At 40.2% G+C, this 22,848-nt stretch overlaps 1 protein-coding gene across 4 annotated transcripts in view; it reads left to right on the forward strand.

Moving 5' to 3' along the window:
• Positions 1–667: 667 nt before the first annotated feature.
• Positions 668–22,848, forward strand: part of casz1 (castor zinc finger 1) — a 73,854-nt gene continuing 51,673 nt past the window's right edge. For all 4 annotated transcript variants that reach the window (XM_042003474.1, XM_042003476.1, XM_042003475.1 and 1 more), the window contains exon 1: positions 668–813. In XM_042003474.1, coding sequence (XP_041859408.1) covers positions 765–813 — 49 coding nt within the window. In that variant the 5' untranslated portion in view covers positions 668–764. The remainder of the gene's footprint in view (positions 814–22,848) is intronic.

Genomic DNA, 22,848 nt, shown 5'->3' on the forward strand with positions numbered 1-22,848 from the left:
CATTTAATGATTTTAAAAGTGTGTGAATTACCTCAAAAACTGTCAAATTATCTTTTAACTCACTGTGCTTGTACTATACAAAACAACTAATTCTAGGCACATTCAATTTCATTTGAATTATTACTCCAAAAGCTTCAAATCAATAAAAGCATAAAATATTTTAATAAATGTGTAATCTTTTCCCTCACATAAATCTTTTTTTTTTTTTTTTTTAAGTGTAGTTCTCCCCTCATTTGAATAGAGGCAGTGGAGGCTCCACCCCAAGAGAGTTGAAAGGCTAGAAGACCACAAAGATGGAAAGGCCAGCCCACTGAGGGAGGGAGAAAAAAACTGCTCCGGTTCCTCTGCCATAATTTCCTATCAGCCTATTCAGACAACATCACCAACAGCTTGGTCTGTGTGTGTGTGTGTGTGTGTGTGTGTGTGTATGGGAGCAGAGCAGAGAGAGCGGCACAGAGAAATAGAGAGAGAGAGAAAGAAAGACAGAGAGCAGCGAAGGGGGAGGCTCCATATTCTTTCACCTAAACCCCCCCCATCTCGTCAAACCACAGGAAGGAGGGGCCAGACCCTAAGCTGCCAATCAAATCCGCTCGTGGCAGCCGGCATTATCTCAGCAACAAACTATTGACAGATTACATGTCAAGGAGTTTAGTGCTTGATTGAAGGAAGCCTTTTTTTTTTTTAAATCTAGTTACTTTTCCGCTTTATTTCCCCCCTCCACCAGCCAGCATTCGAATGACTTTCTAACAGAGTTGAGTAATATTATGAAAGTTACATGTCTGAGAGGATTTAACTTCGACTTCCCTGAATATGGTGAGTACTCTTCTTCTTTTCTGTCTTTGTCAGGTGTCTTTTATTAGCTGACAGTTTAAGGTTTGTCTTGATCGCTGACTAAATATACAGAGAGAGGGGAAGTTGTTCATGATTAAACTATGTGCCAGCGTGTACGTATACCCAAGTGTTGCGACACCCTTATTTATAGTTGTTTGACAGTGCCCAAAGGTGACTGCAATATCAAATATGATTGCCCATTTCTCCAGCACATGACGCTGTGTTTCGTGCAGCACACATGTGAGGAAAGTTTACAACGCAAGTTTCATTTTCTCCTGTCAGGGTATATTTTTATTCCTAAACCAGCACCCGTCAGGCTTGTTTCTTTTGTTTGTTTGTTTGTTTTTCATTTTTTGTCACCCTCATTCAGTGCTTTCATTTTTTATGTTCAGTTCTCTAGAAATGCAGGTATTGGTTTAGACCCACAGAGGCACTGGCAATGCCATAAGGGTAACCTGAATGGCCTAAGGGTTTGTTGCCAAGGGGACAAAGCAAACAAACTGTTGTGTTGCTTGTTGTCACACATGTAAAGGGAACAGGAACACCTTTCAGGTGCCTCTCATTAGTGGATATACGGTACACAAGTGTTGTTATATTAAAATATAACTATACTCATAACTTACATTTATTACAATTTAGGTAGAATTATCATCAAAAACAATGATCACTTGTGTGAAAATGCCCCTCTGAGGCAGGTTATTTAGACTTTTTTAAACCCACAGCTGCCAGGTTTATAACAGTCATTGTGTGTGTACTTTTAGAAGGATAAACATGTCCTGTTGTAACTGGATTACACTTCATGATCGTCACTTTTCTCACCACTTTACTTACTGAGTTTTGAAATAAGTCATATTTAACAGTCACAACTCTGTGTTGTGTGAACAGTATGCATGTGTGTGTTTTCTAAATGCATGTACTGAGTGGTGCTTTTTTTTTTTACGTGTGTGTGTGTGTGTATTAATCCTCCCCCTGTATGTCATCACCACTCGATCATTGTTAAAGCACGACAATCAAAGATCGTTTTTTAAGTTTATTTTTATTTTTATTTTTTAGAAATGGTGGGCTCTGTTTCACTTGGACCAGTTTTATCTGATCTATTTTAAAATACCTTATTTTAAACGTGTACAGTTTAGCAAAAGCTATGGTATTTTTGAGTGGGATATTTTTAAAATGTCATTAAAGAGTTTTAAATTACAGTAAGAGCTGTTATGAAAATATATCAATAACATTTTAAATATTTAGAAAGTAATATGTATTTCATACTTGAGGCAGGCGTTGCTCCAGGCTGTTATTTTTAACATGTTAATTTTTCATTTATGTACTCTCTTTAGATTTGATCTATTTGTTTTTTTGGGTTTGTTTTTTTTTTTTTGGTTGCTCTCCATTGCAGCTTTGGAGTCTTGACACTATTACCTTAACTTATCTAATTGAAAAAAAAAATTAAAACTGTGTGTTCTATTTAAAACAACTCTTGAGAGGAGACATCATAGCAGACCACAGGGTTTGACAAACACATGTGACAGACAGAAATGAGGGCTCGCATGGCTGGTAATTTAAGTTGTCCTGTATTTTCTTTTAAATAACAAACAAGTTCAACTGTTATCCTGACACACCCTAATTTCAAACTTTTCGTGGGCATTGGAAAATGTTTTTTTCTTCTCTTATGACTCATAATGTTGATTACCTTCTCCCTCACTAAGTTGTCTCATTAACCCTTTGTGGCTCTCTTCATCGTTTACAGCCCTCCACAAAACCTGGATGAAATGAGGGAGAAAAACAAGCCCAGGTCTCAAGGCCCTCAATAACCTTTTATCACAATTTGGCAATAACCTGAATCAATTTGATGTCTTAAGCAATAAAATATGCTGTTGCACTCCTCTTTCTGCTGCTCCTTGGATGACAGTAAATTTACATTTTTTAATTAAACTAGTCGGAATTTTTATTAGGGGGCTGGGCTATGCTAATGGAAATGTTGTGTACAGCAGATTAACAGAGTTTTGAAATAAATTTAACAGGGAGACATTTGGAGGGGAAAAAATGCGAGTCATTGTCTTTAACCTCTTTCATGCCGATTTCTCCTGGGGGATCCTTGTATTTTAAGGAGCCTTGTCAGGGAAGAGTGCTTCTCAGCAACGAGGTGATTAGTATCGTCTTGTCAACCGAAGAAAAACACTCACATTCTTAAGATTTATTTATTTAAGACCTTGTTCAAATTATAACAAAATATATAAATTTAGTTATCACTGGTATTTCCATTTAAATAAAATGGAACAAAATTGTTTATTAGGTTAGAGTCATATAGTTAAAAAAAAATAAGTATTTTTATTTCTGTTTGCTTGAATTAGTTTTTGATATTCAAAACAAAATTTTTTATTTCATCATGAAAAGTTATATTTAAAACTGCCCATTATCATACAAGTGTTTTGAAGAGTATAATCTTAATTCTTCTAATATCTTTAAATGGAGTTTTGCTTTTGTTAAAAAGTGTCAAATGTAGCAGTTAATGGCAGCGTACATGTTAGTGTAGTTTTATGGGCCGCTCTCAGTATTTGATTGATGTTGCGTGAGGCTTTGTGTGTGTGTGTGTGGGTGTGTGTGTGTGCGTGTGTGTGTGTGTGCGTATGTTGTGCCTGGTTTTAACGGAGTGGTGGGGTGGGGATGGGGGTTAGGGGGGCACAGACAGCAGACAAGGGCAGGGAAGTGTGTGTGAATGTGTGTTTGTGTGTGTGTGTGTGTGATGATTGGGGGGTAAAGAAAAAGAGAGGGACAGCTGAGTCCTGATGGAGCATGTGCCCCATCATCAGACACAAACGATCCAACACCATAATTACCTTAACCCCCGTCTTTTAATACCCAAATGGCACCAACAGGCCTTTTTTTTCCTTTTCTTCTCCCTCTCTCTCTCTCTCCCTCTTTCTCTCTCTCTTTTTTTTTTTTTTTTTTTTTACCGACAGGAAGAGGAAACATCAGAGATCAAATGATCAAATAAACTCCAGATGCACGTGGGCTGCCATGCATCTTGCCGCAGAGGCCAAAGTGTTCAGGGCTACTTGATATGGGCCAGGAGCGAGGCAAGTGGCATCACCACCCCCTTTCTTCACTCCTGTGCACTCATGCAGTGGCCAGCACCTAATTAAAACCTCAAAGCTTCCGTCACCAATCTGGAGTAATGGCCTAATTAATACTTGGTGAAGAAATATTCCAGAATGATAAACAGGTTGCACCTTGGCTCTTCATTTCTTTTATTATCTAAAATATGACTGCTGAAATTTTTATTATTACTGACTATCTGTGTTTGTTAATTTGTTGCACAACAATATGAGGAATTAGAAATTATGCTATCAATTATAGATTATATCATGAAGTAGAAAAACAAGGTTTGTAAAAGTTAAGAAGGGTTAAGAAATCCTGCCTTTAATCTTACAGCTGACTCTGCTGTATCATCTACGCTTGTGAGCAGAATCAGGAGAAAAGCTTCCAGTAACTTTTTTTTTAAAGCTTCATTTCTTAATCTTACATATAAAATTAGAATTTCATGCAAAGTCAGGGAGTAGAATAATCTCTAGTTGTTGATATGCTATATAAGGAGGGGAAAAGGGAAAATGAAGAGGTAATTAGCAGAATGGAAGACTTTGGCGTGTTTGTTTGAAAGCATGGTCTCAACTGGCCATGAATGAATTTGCATGCTTCGCTTATCGAAGCGCACTTATTAGGCCAGCTGAAAGAGAGATTAAGCCAGCACAAAATGTGGTGACTAATCCTTTTAAATGTGGCAGAGGGTCTTTAAGGTGTGAACCAGCCCATACGTAGGTTGGTGGGCATGGAATGTGACAGACCACAATATTCAGCTGAATGTGGAGGAAAGGAAGCAGCAGGTTCACTATTTAATGACAAGGACAGTGATTGACACGGCTAATAAATGAATAGTTTATCTCCTGACCCTCTTATCTCTGGAATAAATACAGCAGGTGGGGTCAGACTGGTTTGAGATAATGATGGAAACGGATTATGTAGTTCAATAGCAGCACTTTTTCCCCAGTTTTTTTATTGAACAATTATTGCTGGAAAGTTTAGTTAATCATACACAAATGATAAAAACTTAAATGAAAGACTAGAGAAGAGTGGGTGTGAAGCTTATCTGTTTCTCACTTTAACGTTTTTTTAGTGTTGAGTACATTTCTCAGTTTCAGTTCTCTGTCACCTTTTCTTTGACAGGAATTCGGGGCCTTCTGTAGACTCTCTGGCTTTATTTTTAATAATACAAAAGAGAAAAATAATGCAGAAACAAAGACAGGAACACTTTTTTTTTTTTTTCTGCCACCTATACCTTGGGTGATAAATATTTGCACTGCCGAGTTACAGAGCCAATACCCCTGTCCTCAGCCGTAATTGACTGCAAACAGGAGCGTGGTGACGTTTAAACACGGCCCCACTCTGCCTTTTGTGTCACACATCTTCCACATAGTCCCCAACCCGACACCCCTTCACTTCAGCTCCCCTTCTGCCAACATGTCTGCATGTGTGTGTGTGTGTGTGTTTTTGTTTGTTTTTTTCATGTGACATTCTATTCACTTGGGTCGGTAGCAGGCAGGACCAGCAATAATTACTGTCTGTACATGATAAATCTGAAGCCCAGCTGTTCATTTCTGTCAAAACAGAAAGAGAGGGGGAAAGACAGAGAAGAGGGGGAGAGAAGGGAAGAACTCAGGAGTTTGCTGGATTTTTTTCTTTTTCTCTCGTTCATTTTTTTTTTTTTTTTTAACTCTGTAACTTGATAGGATTACATGGTTCCCCAGCCCACACCTGTTAAGAGGCTGTTAGCAGAACAGTTGGCAGTTCCAGAGCCCCAGCTTAGCTTTTTTTTGTTGTCCATTCTGTATCCCCTTTTGGGGATTTCACCCCGCATATATGAGAATTTGTTTCTCTAGGATCCTGCCTTCCAGCGAAGAAGGAGAGCACTGCTTGTGACACACGAGCAGTTATATGTTAGAGTGCATACCCTACGTTTGTGTGTGTGTGTGTGTGTGTGTGTGAGGCAGGGTCGGCTGACATCTCTTTCCCTCCCTCTCCTGAGAGATGTTCTGTGCCAGCAGTGCTTCCCTCTCCAGCTTCAGTCACACCGGAGCCACCCCCGGCAACAACGTATATACAAGTAACTCAACAGCAAATAAAGAAAGAATTCAATTTAGTTTGTTTTTCCACAAGGGTGGGGGACAGGTGTTGGCATGGTAAAATGCCCAAATACAGGTTAAACCAGACTATTTAAATTGTGAAGGGCTAGGTTGAGATGTTTTAAGCGTATTTTAGGAGTGTCTAAGCAATGCTGTCAATTGAACATACTTTTGGAAGGAGTGGAGAAATGAGTAATGCATAAAATTTGTTGCTTGTTTTCTCTTGTTCAGTTTTTATTAAAGGGAGAATTAGTCCTGAAGAGTGTGTTACATAGCAAAAACAGTCTGTGGAAGAATCTGTGACAGTCATTAGACTCAGAAAATCACATAACAGTAGGTTGTGTGTGCCTTGGTGCAACGTGTCTCACTGCCTTATTTGGCATTCAGCAGATACCCAGCTCCTCGGCTTCGTCACTTTCTATGGGCCCTCAGCACCTGTTCCCCCTATTGTGCCGGAATTTTCTATATTTGGCATGAAGTTGGACTCTCAATTTGTGTGTAGGTTACTGTTTGTTATAGAGAGCAACAAACTCTGATCTCCAAGGTTATTTTTTCTCTTTTTTCTCTGCTGTTGTCATCTGAAAAACTCAACAACATGATTCAACTTGGGACGACTACAAAACACATCTCGCCAGGGCTTCTAAATGTCATGCTGTCCCTTGCATGTTATTGACACGTTGCAGTGCCAGTATAGTAAATTATCTTGGAGCAAGCAAAGGAGAAATAAAGAAAGAGCAAAGTTAATAGATATCTACGGCTAACTTTAAATTGTTCTGATATGCAATCGCTAAATGACAATAAAAAAAGGAGCAGGGCCATGTTAAAAGCTTTATCTCTCCTGCTCTGTGCCCAAAGTGTCATGTCTATAGCAGCACCACCTGATCTACAGAGTAAAATAATCACTTATTGTTTGGACAATATTGGAGCCCCCACCCCATCACACATCCAACCCTCTCGCTCCCCCCTCTGCTTCTCTCACCTCTCCCTTGATTCATTTCACCCACTGTCCTCGGCTGCTGGAAAATGGCGTTAATTTTTTTATTACCTGTTTGACTCTCCAGCCTTATTACTGTAGCCCCTTAATGTTCTCTGTAACCGTGGAAACCAGATGAATAAATGTCCGCCAAAGAAAATGAGATGATTAAACAGGTCACCCTTGCAAAACAAATTCGCTTGGTCGAGCGCAATTTGTATACCAAGCGGCTGTCTTAACAGTTTGCTAACAAGGGGATTGTTTGCCAGACTAACTGACAGAGAAGGGAGGGAGGAAATGAAGATATCTGAGAAAAAGGATATGATTGAGGAGATAATATTTTAGATTATTCTCCTGTTTTTCTCTTCTTGTTTTTATAATGATGTAATGATTGTTGAGGATTTAGTTTAACCTCTCAGTATTGTTTTCTTTAAATAAGAAAATGAGAAACAGAGACATGGAGTTGTTTTTTTGTGTGTGTTTTTAACCAGCATTTACAAGTAAGCTTAAAGCAGCCATCCATATTATTGTCATAGGCATTTGGTGTGTGATCATCAGCAAGTGCAGCAGCAAATAGAATTTCCCTCATTTATGTTGCAACCAATCATTACTGCTAATTGTCCTTGAGGCCATCTGTATAGAATGGCTCGTCCTCTATTGGTGCTGGAACGGTACTGGTCATGGATTTACTAGCCCAATAATGATACTTAACTCCTCCATAGTCAGCACAACTTCAGTCACAACTGCAATAATAAATATGAAGGCGGTTTCTCTCTAAATTAAACAGTAGCCTGAACAGCATCCTGGTTTTAAAGTGTTGCTAAGTTTCTTTCCCATGATGCCCCCGCCCTTCCTTTCCTTGTCCAAGTGTAATGTCCTCATATAACTTGCTTAAAGCAAAGCTCTCTGACAACCATATGAAGCGTCTGGTGTTTTCATCTGGGAAAATAAGAGACTACGTTGAGCATATTTAGCCATGTGAGGATAGAGCAAACATGCAGACTTGGATTAGAATCAGGCCTGTGTTGCCGTTCTAACCACAAATCATAAATGTCGGGGACACGGCGGTGGTGTTGTTTATGGAAGGATGCCACGCTGCGCCACTCAAGGGTGTTGCCTGTTTGCACTGATGCACCACCACCACTTACCGCCTCTTGCTTTAAAACAACTTCCGCATCCCACTCAGCCTCAGCCATTTTGTCCCGTCACCAAAGCAGATCCCAAATGCTTACCACAGCTGAAGCAGCGAGGGGGTTGTAGCTCAAAGCTGGGCCGTGGCTTCTTTAAGTCACTTGTGGGACAGGAGAAGGCGAGCTAGAGTTTTTCCACTGGTAGATGGGTTATTTCATCCCAACACAGGGACACTATCGCTCAAAACTGAAAAGCACTTATACATTATTGATGTTTTAATTTGTGCAAATGCCCAAGTCTTTGTTAAGTGATTATAGCGCTAGCGAGATAACAGGGGAGGTACTTCTCTATGAAACAAGAGCTTGCTTTGCGGGCTGCTCTGGGAAGCCATTGGACTAAATCTAACAAGTCTATGCTTCTACTCAGCAGAGGGAGAGAAGCAGGGGTTGTGGTGGTGGTGGAGGGGGTGGCTGGTTGAGAGGATGGAAGCGACTAGAGTTGACTCAAAAACATCATCATGTCTAAGATAAGAAAAAATTCAGCCGTTGATCTTTTGTCCTTATTTCAGCTACACCTCTCCTGTTTATGATGTTGGGTTTATAGGTCTTTTACATCCCTTATCAAAAATTATTTGATATAAATTCAATGGAACTGACCTGAAAAGCCCTATGTGTAAATATGCCTTGTGGCACACTAGAAACTGACCTTGGGAGAAGAACTCAAAGTTAGAATGCTTGCAAAACAAAACAATAAAATAATATCTCACAGAAAGGACGGAGTTTGGGTAAATATAAAAGAGAAAGCAAGATATGCAGTTTTTCTTTTTTTTTTTTTCTTTTTTTTTTTTTTGCTGCTGCAATCATTAACTCAGAACAAAGGTTATCAAGGAAGAATTTTTTTTTTAACTCTGTAATTTATGTAATCACCTGTTACTGTTACCTTGCCAGGTAAACAGTGATGGTAAGAAAGGTTGAAAGCTTCCCTTTGAAGCAAACGCATGTATGAACTGAGATGAAAAGATTTTCCTCCATATCCTAGTTGATCCAATCTCCAACTACAACTTAGATCATTGTCACCAGTGCATGGAAACCGATATAGAAATTACCCCCCTCTCCAAGTGTACCATTTGGTGTCTGTGATGCTTGTCCAAACGCAGTCTCAGTCTGCCTGCTTCTACACCTGCAGCTAGAGCATGTGTAATCTGTAAATTATGCTGTATTCATTTAGCCCAGGCTGCATTAACATGGGCTCTATGAATGTCAGCCCATGAGATAAGTGTCTTACTTTTTGGCTTTGGTTTTGGCATTAGTCATCCTCTTTTGTTCACTGGCTTTATTCTTGCTTTATTCTTTTGGAAAATCTGCTTTAGTGTGTGGAACCAGGCTTTGCCTTCTGCTTTGAGGTCCCTGGTGGAGGTAAAACAGGAGAGCATGTGTGTGCACATAGACACACACACGTGCACGTGCGCTCAGTAGGCTCTCAGGCTTCCCCAAGCATTTACTGCTTTATTAAGCTGTCTCATGAACCCACTAGCAGAACATGAGAATACAGGAAAAAAAGAAAAGCCCATATTACTTAGATGATTTGATGTCATTTGTGGACTACAAAATGTTAGGCTTTATTGTGTGTGCAGGGAGAAAGAGCAGGAGCAGAGGGGGAAAAAAAGAAGTTGGCTTAGAAATTCAGAATTTCAATTAGCGTACGTAATCTGAACCTGCCGGCTTTGATAGAAGCCTTTTTTTTTTTTTTTTTTACTAAGAATACAGCAGCACTTGTAAAACATTAATTAAGCAGACTTGTTTTTTAAAAAGGATGGAGTAAAGTGTGCTTTATGCAGTCCCTTTTCTCTGAACAAAAGGCAGTTACCTCACACAGAGGACCGCTTCACCCAAATCATTTGGAAAAAAAGGGCAATTTCAATCGGAGAAAAAAACACAAAAGACAAAAAAGACAGGCTATTGAGAGTGATGCTCTAAAAGAAATGATATCATATGAGAACAGAGCCCTTTGCTGAAGAATAGAAATGTATCCCTGCCTCAGTGAAACCTAAGCTTGGTACAGAAAAACGAGCCCCTATTTTAATGACTTTCTACCTGACAGATGACTTTAGACCGCCTTTTGGATCACATTGCTCTGACTTTGTCTCTTACATCATCATATCATTGATTATTAATAGTTTATATGAATTGTTAATTCATGGTAATATGAGTTACTGTAGAAGTACATTACTAAATGTAAAAAAGATGGCCAAAAATTTAAAAAAAAAAAAAAAAGTCTTAGATTATTGTGCTTTTGTGCATTTTTTTCATGAAGATGGTTTGTGGCAAAGCTGTGGTATGTGTTTGTGCTGTGTGGAAGCCTTGTCAAATTTGTACTCTTCTCTGTACAGCAAAGCCACTGCAAACTGACATGAATGCTATAAACTGCTGCTGATTAGCATTGAAGGGGATTACAACTTATTTGCATGCTTTGGTTTTATTTTCCTTGAAATCATCTTGATAAAAAAAAAGATAGCAATAGATCATTTACAAAGGTTATAAGAAGATAATGAGTAAGATATAAAAAGCATGTTAAAGGTTATTTTTTTCACCTAGCAGAGTTTATGGCTTTTGCTTCTTGGAATTTAAAATGGAAAAAGGAGAGAAAAGGATAAAGTCCCTGTTGCTTATTTGCACACAGTGCTGTATATGCATTTTCCACAGACTATTGTAAATCCTCTTGCAGTGGGTGATGAGTACACATACAGATGATACATTAAAACTGCCATAACTCGCACACCCAGCAAAGCTAAAAATCAATTGGAATGGATAGTTAAGCTGGCCCCTAAAAATCAATGAGCAATTCATGTCCTTGATCACAGAGTGTCATTCCTCTCAATGTTAGAGGCTGATGAGGGCTGAACACACTCATGCATGCTCATGTTCAGCACAAACATACAGGAAATAAGCACACCGAGTCTTTGTGGTGATACAGTAAGTTTAGAGTGAATGAGATACACAGTTCAAGGACATGTTTATTTTTATATACTTTCTCTCAATATCTCTAAAACAGGGTTTGCATGTAGCCATCATAACTCACTTTTATTCATTTAGCCATTTAGAAACTAAGAAGCAATGCTTTTCTTTTTAATTTATTTGTGCAACTTTAAATGAGGCTTTAATAAACTTTAAATGAGTTTATTATGTGAGCTGAGGGTGTTAAAATAGCTAAAATAGCAAAATGAAATTGTTGGTGTTTTTGACCATGAAAAATGTTGCAACCCATCGACATTGTACATCATGCCTGGAAAAAGGAGATGACCTTATAGCTTTTAAATGGTGGGGGCATAGAAATGCTCATACATGCACACTCAGGGTGGGCTTTTATGTAGGAAGAGAAAGGCAACAAGATCAGCTGAATGAAGAGGATGAAAATTCAGTTTCAAAATAGTAATTTTGCCCTTATTAATGCCATTAGTGTAACAGTCACAATGGATCAAATCAGCGGATGACCGAAGCAACTCCCCTGTCTCTGTGCTATGACGAGATCATGTCGAGAACAATTTAGGCATTTTGTGTTGATGAGTGAAGTTTCGAGTGCTGTAGTGTCCTGCAAACCAACCTTAAATTATGCACATACAATAGTTATTCTCTTCTGTGTGTGTTTTTTTTCCTTTTCCTTATTTCTCTGTTACTCTTTTCTTCATTGCTCAGCTCTTTGCATGGATTTAATTTGGATTTAAGTCATTTTTAACATTAAATTCTTTTTGCTACTGTACCTTTGATTTAGGCCACATAACAATAGAAGTGGCTTTTTTTGGGATCTGTTCTATGTCTAACCCTGATTTAGAAAATGGCACTGAGACAGTAGTTTTTGCTCCTGGGCTATTTGCTGCTTTGAGGCCATTCTTGTCACTCACACTTTGAATCCCTCTGTTACCAATTATAGCTGCCCTGACCAATTCAAACAAATGGCCCAGTAGAAATTATGTGTATGCATCACTGAATTATCGGCTTTGAAACTAGACCTTTTCCACAAGCAAACTTCTCCTTATTTGTCCTCATAGTGTCTGGGATATCAGTTATGAGTTAGCAGTTGCTTGACCTTAACAGGTGGTCCTCTTTTATGATCTGTTACTCTAGTAACATATGAAAGCTTCATTCAGCCCACAGCTAAATACCTCAGATTTGGGGAGAAGGCTTTTGAAACAGTTGTCGCCTGTCAGGACAGGCAGAAAGACCAAGTGGAACAGTTAGAAAGATCGGTGGAACAGTTGCTCGTCTCCTCTTCGAGGTGAGAAATTTCCCAGCAGCTGTCACTCGACCTCTTTACCTCGTGTTTTTTCGGAGGGGTATTTTTTTCCCCCCTCATTTCCAATAAAGCAGAAATGAATGTTTGTGGCAACTGTAGGGGGAGGGCAACTTCAGCACTGTGTCGTGTCACTCAAAATCCCACTCGTGTGTGTCCTCCTCTCCACGTTTCATCAGCCGCCAATCATCAGATGCACGTCAAACTACCCCAACGGAAGAGTTTTCTTTCTTGTGGTTCGACTGCCTCCACAGCAGTTTTCCATTTAAAATTTTTTTATCGTTAAAATCTTTGTTTGGCCATTTAAGGAAGCAAAATGTTTGCTTCTGTTGTTCTCCCTCATCCCCACTGCTCTGTGCTTCTCTTTTCTATTCCCTCTTCCTTTGCCTGTCTCCCTCACTGCACCCCCCCACCCCCCCCATTCAATCCATCTGCATCATGTCGATCTGTCAGACTGCCAGTGTCTGTTCCAATTAGATTCCACTTAATACACGTAACCTCGATTAACACGCAATCAAGCCCAGATAAATCACGTCCTTTAAGTCCCCCCTCTGCCTCTCATGCATTGCTTTGCATCACTCAGTTTTTCCCAACAAGCTTTCTTTACCGCATTCGTCGGTCATAATGTATAAAGTCACAGGCTGACTACAGGAGCAGGTAAACTTGTCCTCAAAGGTGACACTTTGTAGCCCAGACATGGAAATTTCACCTCTAACCAAATGCTCTGTTTTCATGTGTGTTTCTAGTTATGTTGAGTTCCTCTTTGTGTTTTCAGCAGACGCCTGTTGGTGCCCTTCTCACCCCTAAAAATGAAGGTGTCTTAATTACATCTTTGGTTAAAAAGCTACAAAAGACACCCTGGGTTTTCTCTACATTGTGGGAGGCTGTGTAGTCTATTGTCTCTGTGACCTTTTTAGCTAGCGGACAATTGGTTTGACTAGATTACAAATTAAGACACAGCACCAGGCACTTAGAAAGCAAGTCTGTTAGAGAGCAGCTCTATTACTACCAGCCTGTGAAAGCCACTGGGCCATACATTTTAAGCATCACTTAAACAGCCTCAGAATCAGGCATCACATGTGCATTGTTCCATATCTATAATATATAAAGTTACATTTGCTTTAATGATTCCAGCAATGACATGGTGAGTCTTTGCCAGTGGCAGAAAGGGAAAAACACACAAAGCTACTACAGAGGATTCATAAATGATAATTATTCTTTTAACAAAGTTAATAATTAACACTGTTTATGCTAATAGGGGAGGAAAGGACCGTTGAATTACCAAACAGCAAAAACCACTAAAAATACAAACCAAATGAAAACAACCTGGGGCACTGAAAAAGCACACACAGCACTCTTGGGGTCTTCTTTTATTAATCGCAGCTAAAAGTGCTAACATTGACATGTTGCACAGATTAGCCTCTTTAATAACAGGGCGGGTCAACATGGCCTCTGCGGCTGATCCATGAGGATATTCTGTCGGGAGGCTGATAACCTGTGTGTTTCATATGCTGACCCTTGCCTCTGAGGGGGTTAGCTCTTGTACTAAAGATATACTAAATTTACTGATTAGAATTTTTTTTCTTCTGTAGCTCGCTGTAGTTTGTAATATTTCCTTATATTTAGAAAGATCTAGTTAATGTGCTTGGTACTAGTTTTGCAGCCATGCTGTGTTCATAAGTGGAAGCTGTGGCAGTTAGAGGTCTGGTTTTGTCTCATGCAGCAACAGCTTGTGTCAAACACATTCAGGCTGCTGCTGTGCAGTATTAATGCTTTTAAATATCTCAGTGCTAGTTGGAGCTGACAAGGCCTGTCGGTGTGCTGTGTGCAAATAGAGCTAGGATTTAAAATAAATTAAGCTATGAGAAAGGCTCACGTTGATCCATTTCTTATCTCCTCCACTACCTTGTCAACACCAAGCCCTTTCAAATTGTGCACACAGGTTAAGGGACAAGCATTGCTCTTGGACATCGTTGCTAACGTGTTAGAATAACTTGTAAAGTACATACTATCTTTCAGATCCTTGTCATTGTTGGTCTTTGTAAAACCAATTAAAAAGTTAGGCATGTTTTATTTTATTAGTATTGGCTGCAAACAAAATGAGTATTGAGCAGATTCCTGATGACCCCGTGCCCGAACTTATTCCACAGCCACAGCAATGTTGCTCTGTCCCTTTAAAAGGGGTGACAGTTTTGGCCATAAGTTGAGCTATTTTCTTTTCCCTTTCCCAGAGAAAAAAAAACGGGGAATAACACTGATGAGGTTTAACAGCTTCAGCCAGGCGATGGGCAAATATAATAAGTGTTTTCGTAGACGTCACCAATGATTATCTCATCTGGGCATTTTGGGTGAATGTAGTGGATTTAGAGGCTCGTCTCCCATTGTGCTGACATCACCCCTTAACAAACCAAATTAAATCATGGCTAAAATCATTTGAAACTCTCCCAGAGTCTGTCTCAATGAGAGTCTGGGAAAATTGTAAAGGGAGTGCTGTGTGCATGTGTATGTGTGGTTTTGAGTGGATTTAGTCCTGGGGGATTGGAGAGTGTACTGTGGAAATGGGGGCGAATTTACCCTCAGACTGAATAATTGGTTAAGAGTAGCTAATATTTAACTAATTCTTATGAGAATTCAATAGACGAAATTGTAACACAGTTCTGAGCAATCGTGTTTTGTTCTCAATTCTGAACGCTTATTTCCCTATGTTTTTGTAATAGATTTTTTTTTCTGATTCCAGTCAACAAATTCAGTTAATTCAAGGGTTAGAGAAGCATGCTGTGAAAGTTTGTTGTAAAGCTCAGCCTTGTTTAGTTTTGATTCAGCTGTACATTTACAGATAGAAACTCAGATTAGAAGAAAAACAAAACATGACTGTAAAGTCCCAACAGCCTGGCAATGCTGCATGGAAAATATATTTTGATACTGATGCCATCATCACACACTACAGGCAAAAAGAAACAAAATGACACCTGTGTATTTTTGTAACGTGACGAGCATACCAGTCTCTTATACTAACCACAGTCATTAAATAAAACCTTTCAAACACCCTTTTGAAACACATAAAACTGTTTTCTTGCATGCATGCATGGGTGCAACTTATTTTTATTTTAATTTATTTTTGATTCTATATTATTCATAAGATAAGCACTACTTATACTGCTGGAACACACAGGGATATGTCAGCTGTCCCACCTCACCACTCACATGCGGTAGTCGGCCACCCCATGACTTTGTGAAATGAACAAAGGTAAGACAGACAGCGAAAGTGAGTAAGAGGAGTCAGTAGTAGTGCTCTGTATGTGTGTGTGTGTGTGTGTGTGTGAGTGTCGAGGGGTGTTGCTGCGAAAGACCTCAACTCAGCCAACGTGGCCTGATGTGACAGGATTAGCTAAGCCCCGGTGAACATGGCTGGTACTGCAAGCCTGTGTGTGTGTGTGTGTGTTTCTGTCAGTGTTTGTGTGCGGCAGGCAGGAAGTGTGCACAGCAGACTGGGAACCCAGAACTGCTGCTTGCCACCAGCCGAGCCAAGACAAGACATGGGAGATCAACAGCGTGTCAGCCCATCACTGCCATCAAGCCTCAGCCCCTCACCACCCTCCCCCTCCACCTACGAGAAAGAGCCAGACCAGAGAAGATAGAGCCAAAGGAGTCACAGATACAGGGGGGGGAGACACAGTGGGGGACTAGTGGGCGGGCAGCTGGGGCTAAAGTGAACGTGAGTTGGAAAATGATCCTATTAAATTGAATTAAAGAGGCAGTCTTCATTTACCCCAAGAATGATGGATTTGGATAATTAAGAGTGTTAATGGGAACTGGTTAAAGAGGGCAGGGGAAACCAGTGGTTGGAGACATGGAGGAAAGGGGCCAGGTCAGACCTGCATTGTACACAGCCAGCTGGCCTGTAATGGATCACCCTCAAACACATGCACTTATTTTTTTTCTTGACAAACCTTTGTTTTTTGTTTTTTTGTTGTTGTTTTTTGTTTGTTTGTTTTTTTTTATTGTTTTATATGTCCACTGTTCAAAAATCCTACAGATCCCCATCACCTGTTTCAGAAATTTATTGAAACATGAAATCAAATATATCGTATTTATCCCAGAGGGAAATTGTAAATCAAAGTCAAATTCAAATTGAAAAATGTACTTTTGTAAAACAACAGGATGAGCCTGACATGAACAGGGAAAATAAAAGCAATAGGAAAGTATCACTGATGAGCATGTAGGTTTAGTGTTGATCTATTTTGTGGTGCTGCAGCACTGAGTGCATTACACCAGTTTAATGTTCTCATCGCTGGACCTACAGTAATTATGGTACTAGTAGTGTGTGTGTGAAGTGTATGTGTGTGTGCATGCACATGCGGTGATGTGCTTCTGTGCTTGGGTTTTCACTTTGGTCAGTGCTCCAACCCTATCTGCATGTCCTTAATTCTTGATGATGTGCAGGCCTTAGGCTGTGTGTGCGTGATGGAGAGGATGCCTGCGTGCCAAGTTGAAGTGATTGGGCGGCAGGGCATGGGCCTCATCACACTGAAAAATCCAGTTGCTTTGTCCAGCAGCCGAATAGCTGTATTGCATCACTAGTTTCCACAGTCAAGTCAAAACTAGCGACACCCTGCTCCAAAGGAGCCAGATCTTACAGGAACGAAGTCTAACCTTGGTAGTTGAAGAGATGGTTTGTTTAACTTACAAGGCCGAGGCATTAGTAATTCTGTTTATCCCAAATGTGCTGTATATATTTTACACTGCATTGTTTAAGGTCGAGGAGTTTATTTGACGCAACGTTGTGGATGTAATCAATTTCACAAGTTGTAGAGGAGCCTTGGCTGATGTGCACCACAGCTTACCTGAACTCTGATTAGGCAGAGAATGTCTTAACTAAGGGGCTCAAATAATTTAATGCTACTTTTCTCCTTTCAAAAAAATTAACACCACAGTCGCTTGCATGTGTGTAACTGAGAGAGTGATAGAGTGTGGAAAAAACAATCTCATCAAGCAGGAGGCCGTTTGCTTAGCAAGAGCTGACAGTCTTTGTGTATGTAAATGAAGAATTTAGACTAATGGAGTTGAACCATTTCTAATTTTGTGATGGCAAGAGGATTTTGATTGAAAGTAATTAAGCAAGCTAGCTGTAAAATTAATTAAAGCAAAAGGAGGGGGGGACTTTTATTGGATTGGATAGCGATATAGCTGCTGTCAGGCAGGGGGACAAATGGGGGTGACCTGGATTCTCTGCCCTCCCTCCTCCCACTCGGGACTTTTATGTCACTTTAATCTCCTTAGAGCGGCTGGTGTGCATTTGTTTGAAATAATCAAGGAAATATGGTCAGAAATTGTCAGCTTTCAGATCTAATTTACCTGACAGCCTCGCGAGTGTGTGTGCACGCGCGAGCATGCATGTGACAGTGGCAGGTTCTTTTTTTTTTTTTTTTTTTTTTTCCCTTTGCCTCTCAGCTTTGTGGAAAATGCTTTTGACAGTCCTGAAGCATCTTGGTTGTCGGAGGGGCAAGGGGTGGGGTGGGGGGGATGAGGAACTTGGGTGGCTTTAAGATGGACATTTCAATGAGGCGTGTTTGGCCCGGCTTAGCACCTCTGACATTGTTGTGTGCGTGCACACACACCAACATGCTTAATTGCCTCTCTAACATATTCAGACTCCATTTGGCCACTGTTCCAGCACTTCTTAGCCTCTGTTGACTGCAGGTAGCCTAAACGAGCAGAAGCAGATTACAGCCATGGCAAAGCCTGTTACAGCTACTTAACTGCTGACAAATAAGATTGGTCAATCCTGCACAAGTAGAAATGGAACTTATTGATCTTTTAGTTTAGAAAATAACAATATTTAGTGTTTAAATCTGTCTTAGATTTAGAATGTCTTTCCTTTAAAACTGGTGTTTCAAAGTGTTTCTCCTGTATACTGGTAATTTTGCAAATACAATTTACTGTTTTTGCAAAACCAACAATCAGTTATAAAATAAGAATACTAATCTCCTGTGATGTCTGTATAGCTTTGGGCTGTGTGGGATCCATAATAAAGTTTCATGTAATTCCCCTTGATTCCACAATGGGTGAGATGCCACTTCCTCTTAGTGATTGTCAGTGCTCGCTGGTGTTTGTGACACAGGTTCTCAGTGTGGCCCTCAGTGCCCCCTGAAGAGACAGTTAATTAAGGCATAGGCCCAGACAACGCTTGGGGGACTGTCACCCACCACACCATAGTCTGTCCCTGCCTCTGCCACCCCTTTGGGAAAGTGTGAGTGCCAGGTCTGCAACACCACTGCGGCCCCTAACGGGATTAGGAGTCTTGTGAAAATAGGGCCTCAGCTCCAAAACCGCTCACCCACCTGCCCAAAAGGATCCCCTTCAATTCGTCCCAGCCCTACCCACTCCTCCCCCTGATAAGATGGCTCCACCCTAGCTCCATTTTATCAATTAATGTTATAAAAGGTAGAACAAAGAGCCGTCTTTCTCCTGCATTGTAATTAGAGTGGGAGATCTCCTGAGGACTGGCATTCCTTGGACCCGAAAAGCATGATTCTCACACCCCCACTCCACTTTCCTGCCACCAGTCAAGCAGAACATGGCTCCTCGATGTATAAGGATGATAATGTAAATGTAGTGTAGTCTGCTAGGCAAACCTGGCACAACCTATTTTGCTGTAGCTTTATCTAAGTGTGAACAAATGAATGCAACATTTAGAAGAGTGATACATTATTAACTCTAATTGACTCCTCCATAATACTATACATTCACTGTCACCTTCGCTTTGGCACGCACAAGAACAGGTTCCCTGAATCGCTTTTGTCGTTGTCCCTATTCTAACACGTTACGTGTCACCACACACTGTTAACAAATGTGATAAAACCACCTCAATCGAGAATATCAGGTATGGCGTCTGCCTATGTGTGTTTTTGTCTGTTAAGGTGAGATGCAGTTGAAAATGTGTGGCTTACTCTCTTGTGATGAACTGTGACTACACCTCTGTGAAAGTAAAAGAGAGAGAAAGAATGCCTGTTTTCACAGGCCCTGGAGCTTTCAATTGGAGTTAGTTTTTACAACATATGCAAATGATCCCCCTTGGAAAAAAAGGGGGTCTTTAAATGACAGGTTGATATGTGATTAAACGACAATTAGAGTGCTGAAAATAAGTGTTGGCAGTAGGTCAAGCACTGGGCGGCTCAGCTAAAAGGTAGCAGACTATTGAGCAAAATACATTCCCAGGTGGAGGCCAGAAACAAGACCCCAAAACAAATTAGGGAGGTGAAGGGGGAACAAGGTTTGGCACTGTGTTCCAACAAACCCACAACAACAACAAGTTCTGTTTTTCTTAAATGACAAAAGGCACTTTATTCTCCATTAGGGTACGTTTTCAACAAGTCACTATAAAACATACAGCATTGTGGTTTAAGTCTTTACTGTCTTGTAAATGCCCCGTGTTCTAACTGTGATAACACTCAACTCAGTGTTACACTTGACTAGTATGATGCTAACCTTTAATGCCTCGAGTCCAGGTTTAAATAAGCTGTCACCCCAGTGTGTGCTCCACCCCACGTCTTTGCCCTTTAAGTTAAAAGTACATTTACTCTGTCTCAGTCTCTTTGTCACAAACACACACACAAACATACAGGCAAAAACATAAAAGGGCTCACGTCTATTCTGCAACAGATGGCAGATGGCCCGGTCCCTATAATCCCCTTTGATGCTGCAGTGGGCAGTAGCTCCTGAACATCGATGGAGCCAAAGCCACAACAAAACTTGAGCTACTTTTCCTTTAACTGACCCCAATTGCCAAGGAGCTGTTAGCTGTCAGACCTGGTTAAGAGTCTTTACAGGGGGGAGAGTGAAGGGTGGAGACTCCTCTCTCTCTCTCTCGCTCTCTCTCCTCTTTTAGCTTCCTGTTTTTTGTTTGTATGCTTGTTTTTTCCTTTTTCTGTCAAAGACAGTTCATTCCACCTCCACGCCTTTGGTCCTCTAAGTCACAGAATAGGTAGCACTTATGTCTTTATACAAAGCAAAATAGTGAACCTTAAAGAGCTCTGATATTGGGGCCACAGATGGCAGAAGGTGGGCTAAGAGGCTTAGATTTCTTCAAAAGGGCTAATCTTAATTATTGACAGTTGTTTAAAACTTGTTGTTACTGCTTATGTTTAATGCTAGATATACAAACACTTAAAAAATAAAAAATAATATATATATATATATATATATATATATATATATATGTGTGTGTGTGTATATAAACATGTTTTTTCTTCACTTGTCTTTCTCTCTTTGATTTTCCTCTTAGGCATCTGTGTAAGAGGATGCTTCAGTTTAGAGAGCTGTTCAGTTGATGGTGATGAAACATATCTGCTATCTTGACAGAAAATGGTTCGTTCTCTGATAAGATACAATATCCATGATAAAAACAAACTCATTAATGGAGTTTGTCATTCAGGAAAATCTGACTGTTATAGTTTGCATTTTACAAATCTTTTCCGACAATATTTTTTTATTATGTTCAGTACCACCTTGAAACCCCTTTCTCTCTGATTACCAGAGTACTGTTAAACATCCCTTATTAACCTGATCACTCATGCAAATGTGAGTGAACCAGCTTTACAAAATATTTTGCTTTTCCTCATTAATTTTGCATTGTAAATAGAATAAAATTAGAAAAAATCTTTTAACCTTTGTCTTAAATAATTTTCTTCCTCTCCTATAACGACCTTTGTTCTCTAGCTTCTAATTGGAGAACAGTGGTTAAATATGTCCTCTGGTGACCCAATCTCTACTGTTTCATTTAGAAAGGAGCATATTCTAACACAAGTGGGAAAGCCCAAATTGTCTATGCGATTATGGAGAAAATTTCTCTACCTTTCGATTATGTATTATCATTTGAGAGCTTTGGGGGATAATCATACTTAGATTTGCTCACGTTTCAAGCAGGTCTGCTGAGATGTACGAAGCTAATGGGATTGGGCTTTTTTTTCTAGTCCTCTCCTGTGGCGTTATGGAGCTGGCAGCTGAACTCGAACAGAGGCGCATGGTGCTGAGTCGTGCACAGGACTATTTCAAGACTGAAATGCGATTGTTTTAATACTTTAATCCACCTGTCCTTGGCATTCAGGATGTTGCAGAAGTCGCCTAATTATTTCAGTGCCCTCTATCCTTCCAGGTTGAAATACAGCAGGGACAGTACTGTTGATAAAGGAATTTCTTCTCTGAACTGTTCTTAATAGAAAATACTTAGTCCTTTCTCAGGACAGAAACCAAACATTTTAAAAGTGAGCAACTCCCAAATCTTAACTTAAAAGATGTACTGCTTAACTGAAATTTTAAAAATGCATGTATGCAAAGAGGACTTGAAATACCTCATATCACTTTAAAGAGAAAGTCATTTCACACGCAGAATTCTCCGAATTGTTCCAGGTTGCAGCAGTGATTGTACGCAAACACAAATATTTTCCTTTAATTAAAAAGGCCTCATCTCGATGTATCCTCCCACAATGTACCCCCCCTCTCCAGTGCACACATATTCACAGACACACATACGACCTGGTGCTGTTTCATTTTAATCCAGCACCACTTAGTCACATACATTCATCCAAATTTGCAAAAGCTGATTATTCTTTCTATGTCCTGTTTTCAGTTGACAAGTGGGGACACCAGCAGTGATGGCTGCCCCACTCACTGATAGCCCCCCGAGGGACAGTTACCTAGTACCCCATCCCCCTGGCCCCAGCCTAGTCTGGCCATGCTTATCAGAAGCCGTTATGACACCAAAAAGTGGTGTAGGGTGGATTAGCATTGGTGAGCCATGTGTGTGTGTTTGCTAGTTTGGGACAGCAGCCATGTCGCTGTGTGTTTGTGTATATATGTGTGGTTTTGCGGGGGGTTGAGGTTAATAGTAATGCATGTTGATGGTTGCAGAAATACTTCATTTCAGAAACAGGGGCCTCATTAACTGTAGTCTTCATCAGGACAGCGAGCAGTGGGCACATTAGGGGTCCACAGGAAGTTAGAGTACAGCAGGAGAGTGCATTAGGAAGGCCTGGGGAGACACACACACACTCCCATCGGTTTCACTTCCACCTTCAGAGCTTTTCCATATCTTAATGTACCTTTCAGAGGAATTTGGATAGAGGTCAATAATTATGCTCTTTAAATTATTCAGTCGAGGACCTCTGTAATTGTGCTTTTTAGAGCTCGGACATTGACAACATGGTTTACTGCACCACTTTTGGGGGTCATGGTCTGACCGGATGTATCACTGCAAAGCAAAATAAAGGCTGTGTTTCTTTGCTGTCTTCACCTGAGCTTCTTTTGATGAAGAATTGATTTTCATTTTTTTAAATTGTAGTGGTTGTCAACACCAAATGCACAAAATTAACGCTTTTGCTAAGCAAATTGGTCAACTTCAGATCGATGTTAAAAATTGCGTCATTTAGAGCTGAGCTGACGGTGGTGGACATGTTG

This window comes from Melanotaenia boesemani, chromosome 13 (genome assembly GCF_017639745.1).
Source record: "Melanotaenia boesemani isolate fMelBoe1 chromosome 13, fMelBoe1.pri, whole genome shotgun sequence".
Lineage (NCBI taxonomy): Eukaryota > Metazoa > Chordata > Actinopteri > Atheriniformes > Melanotaeniidae > Melanotaenia > Melanotaenia boesemani.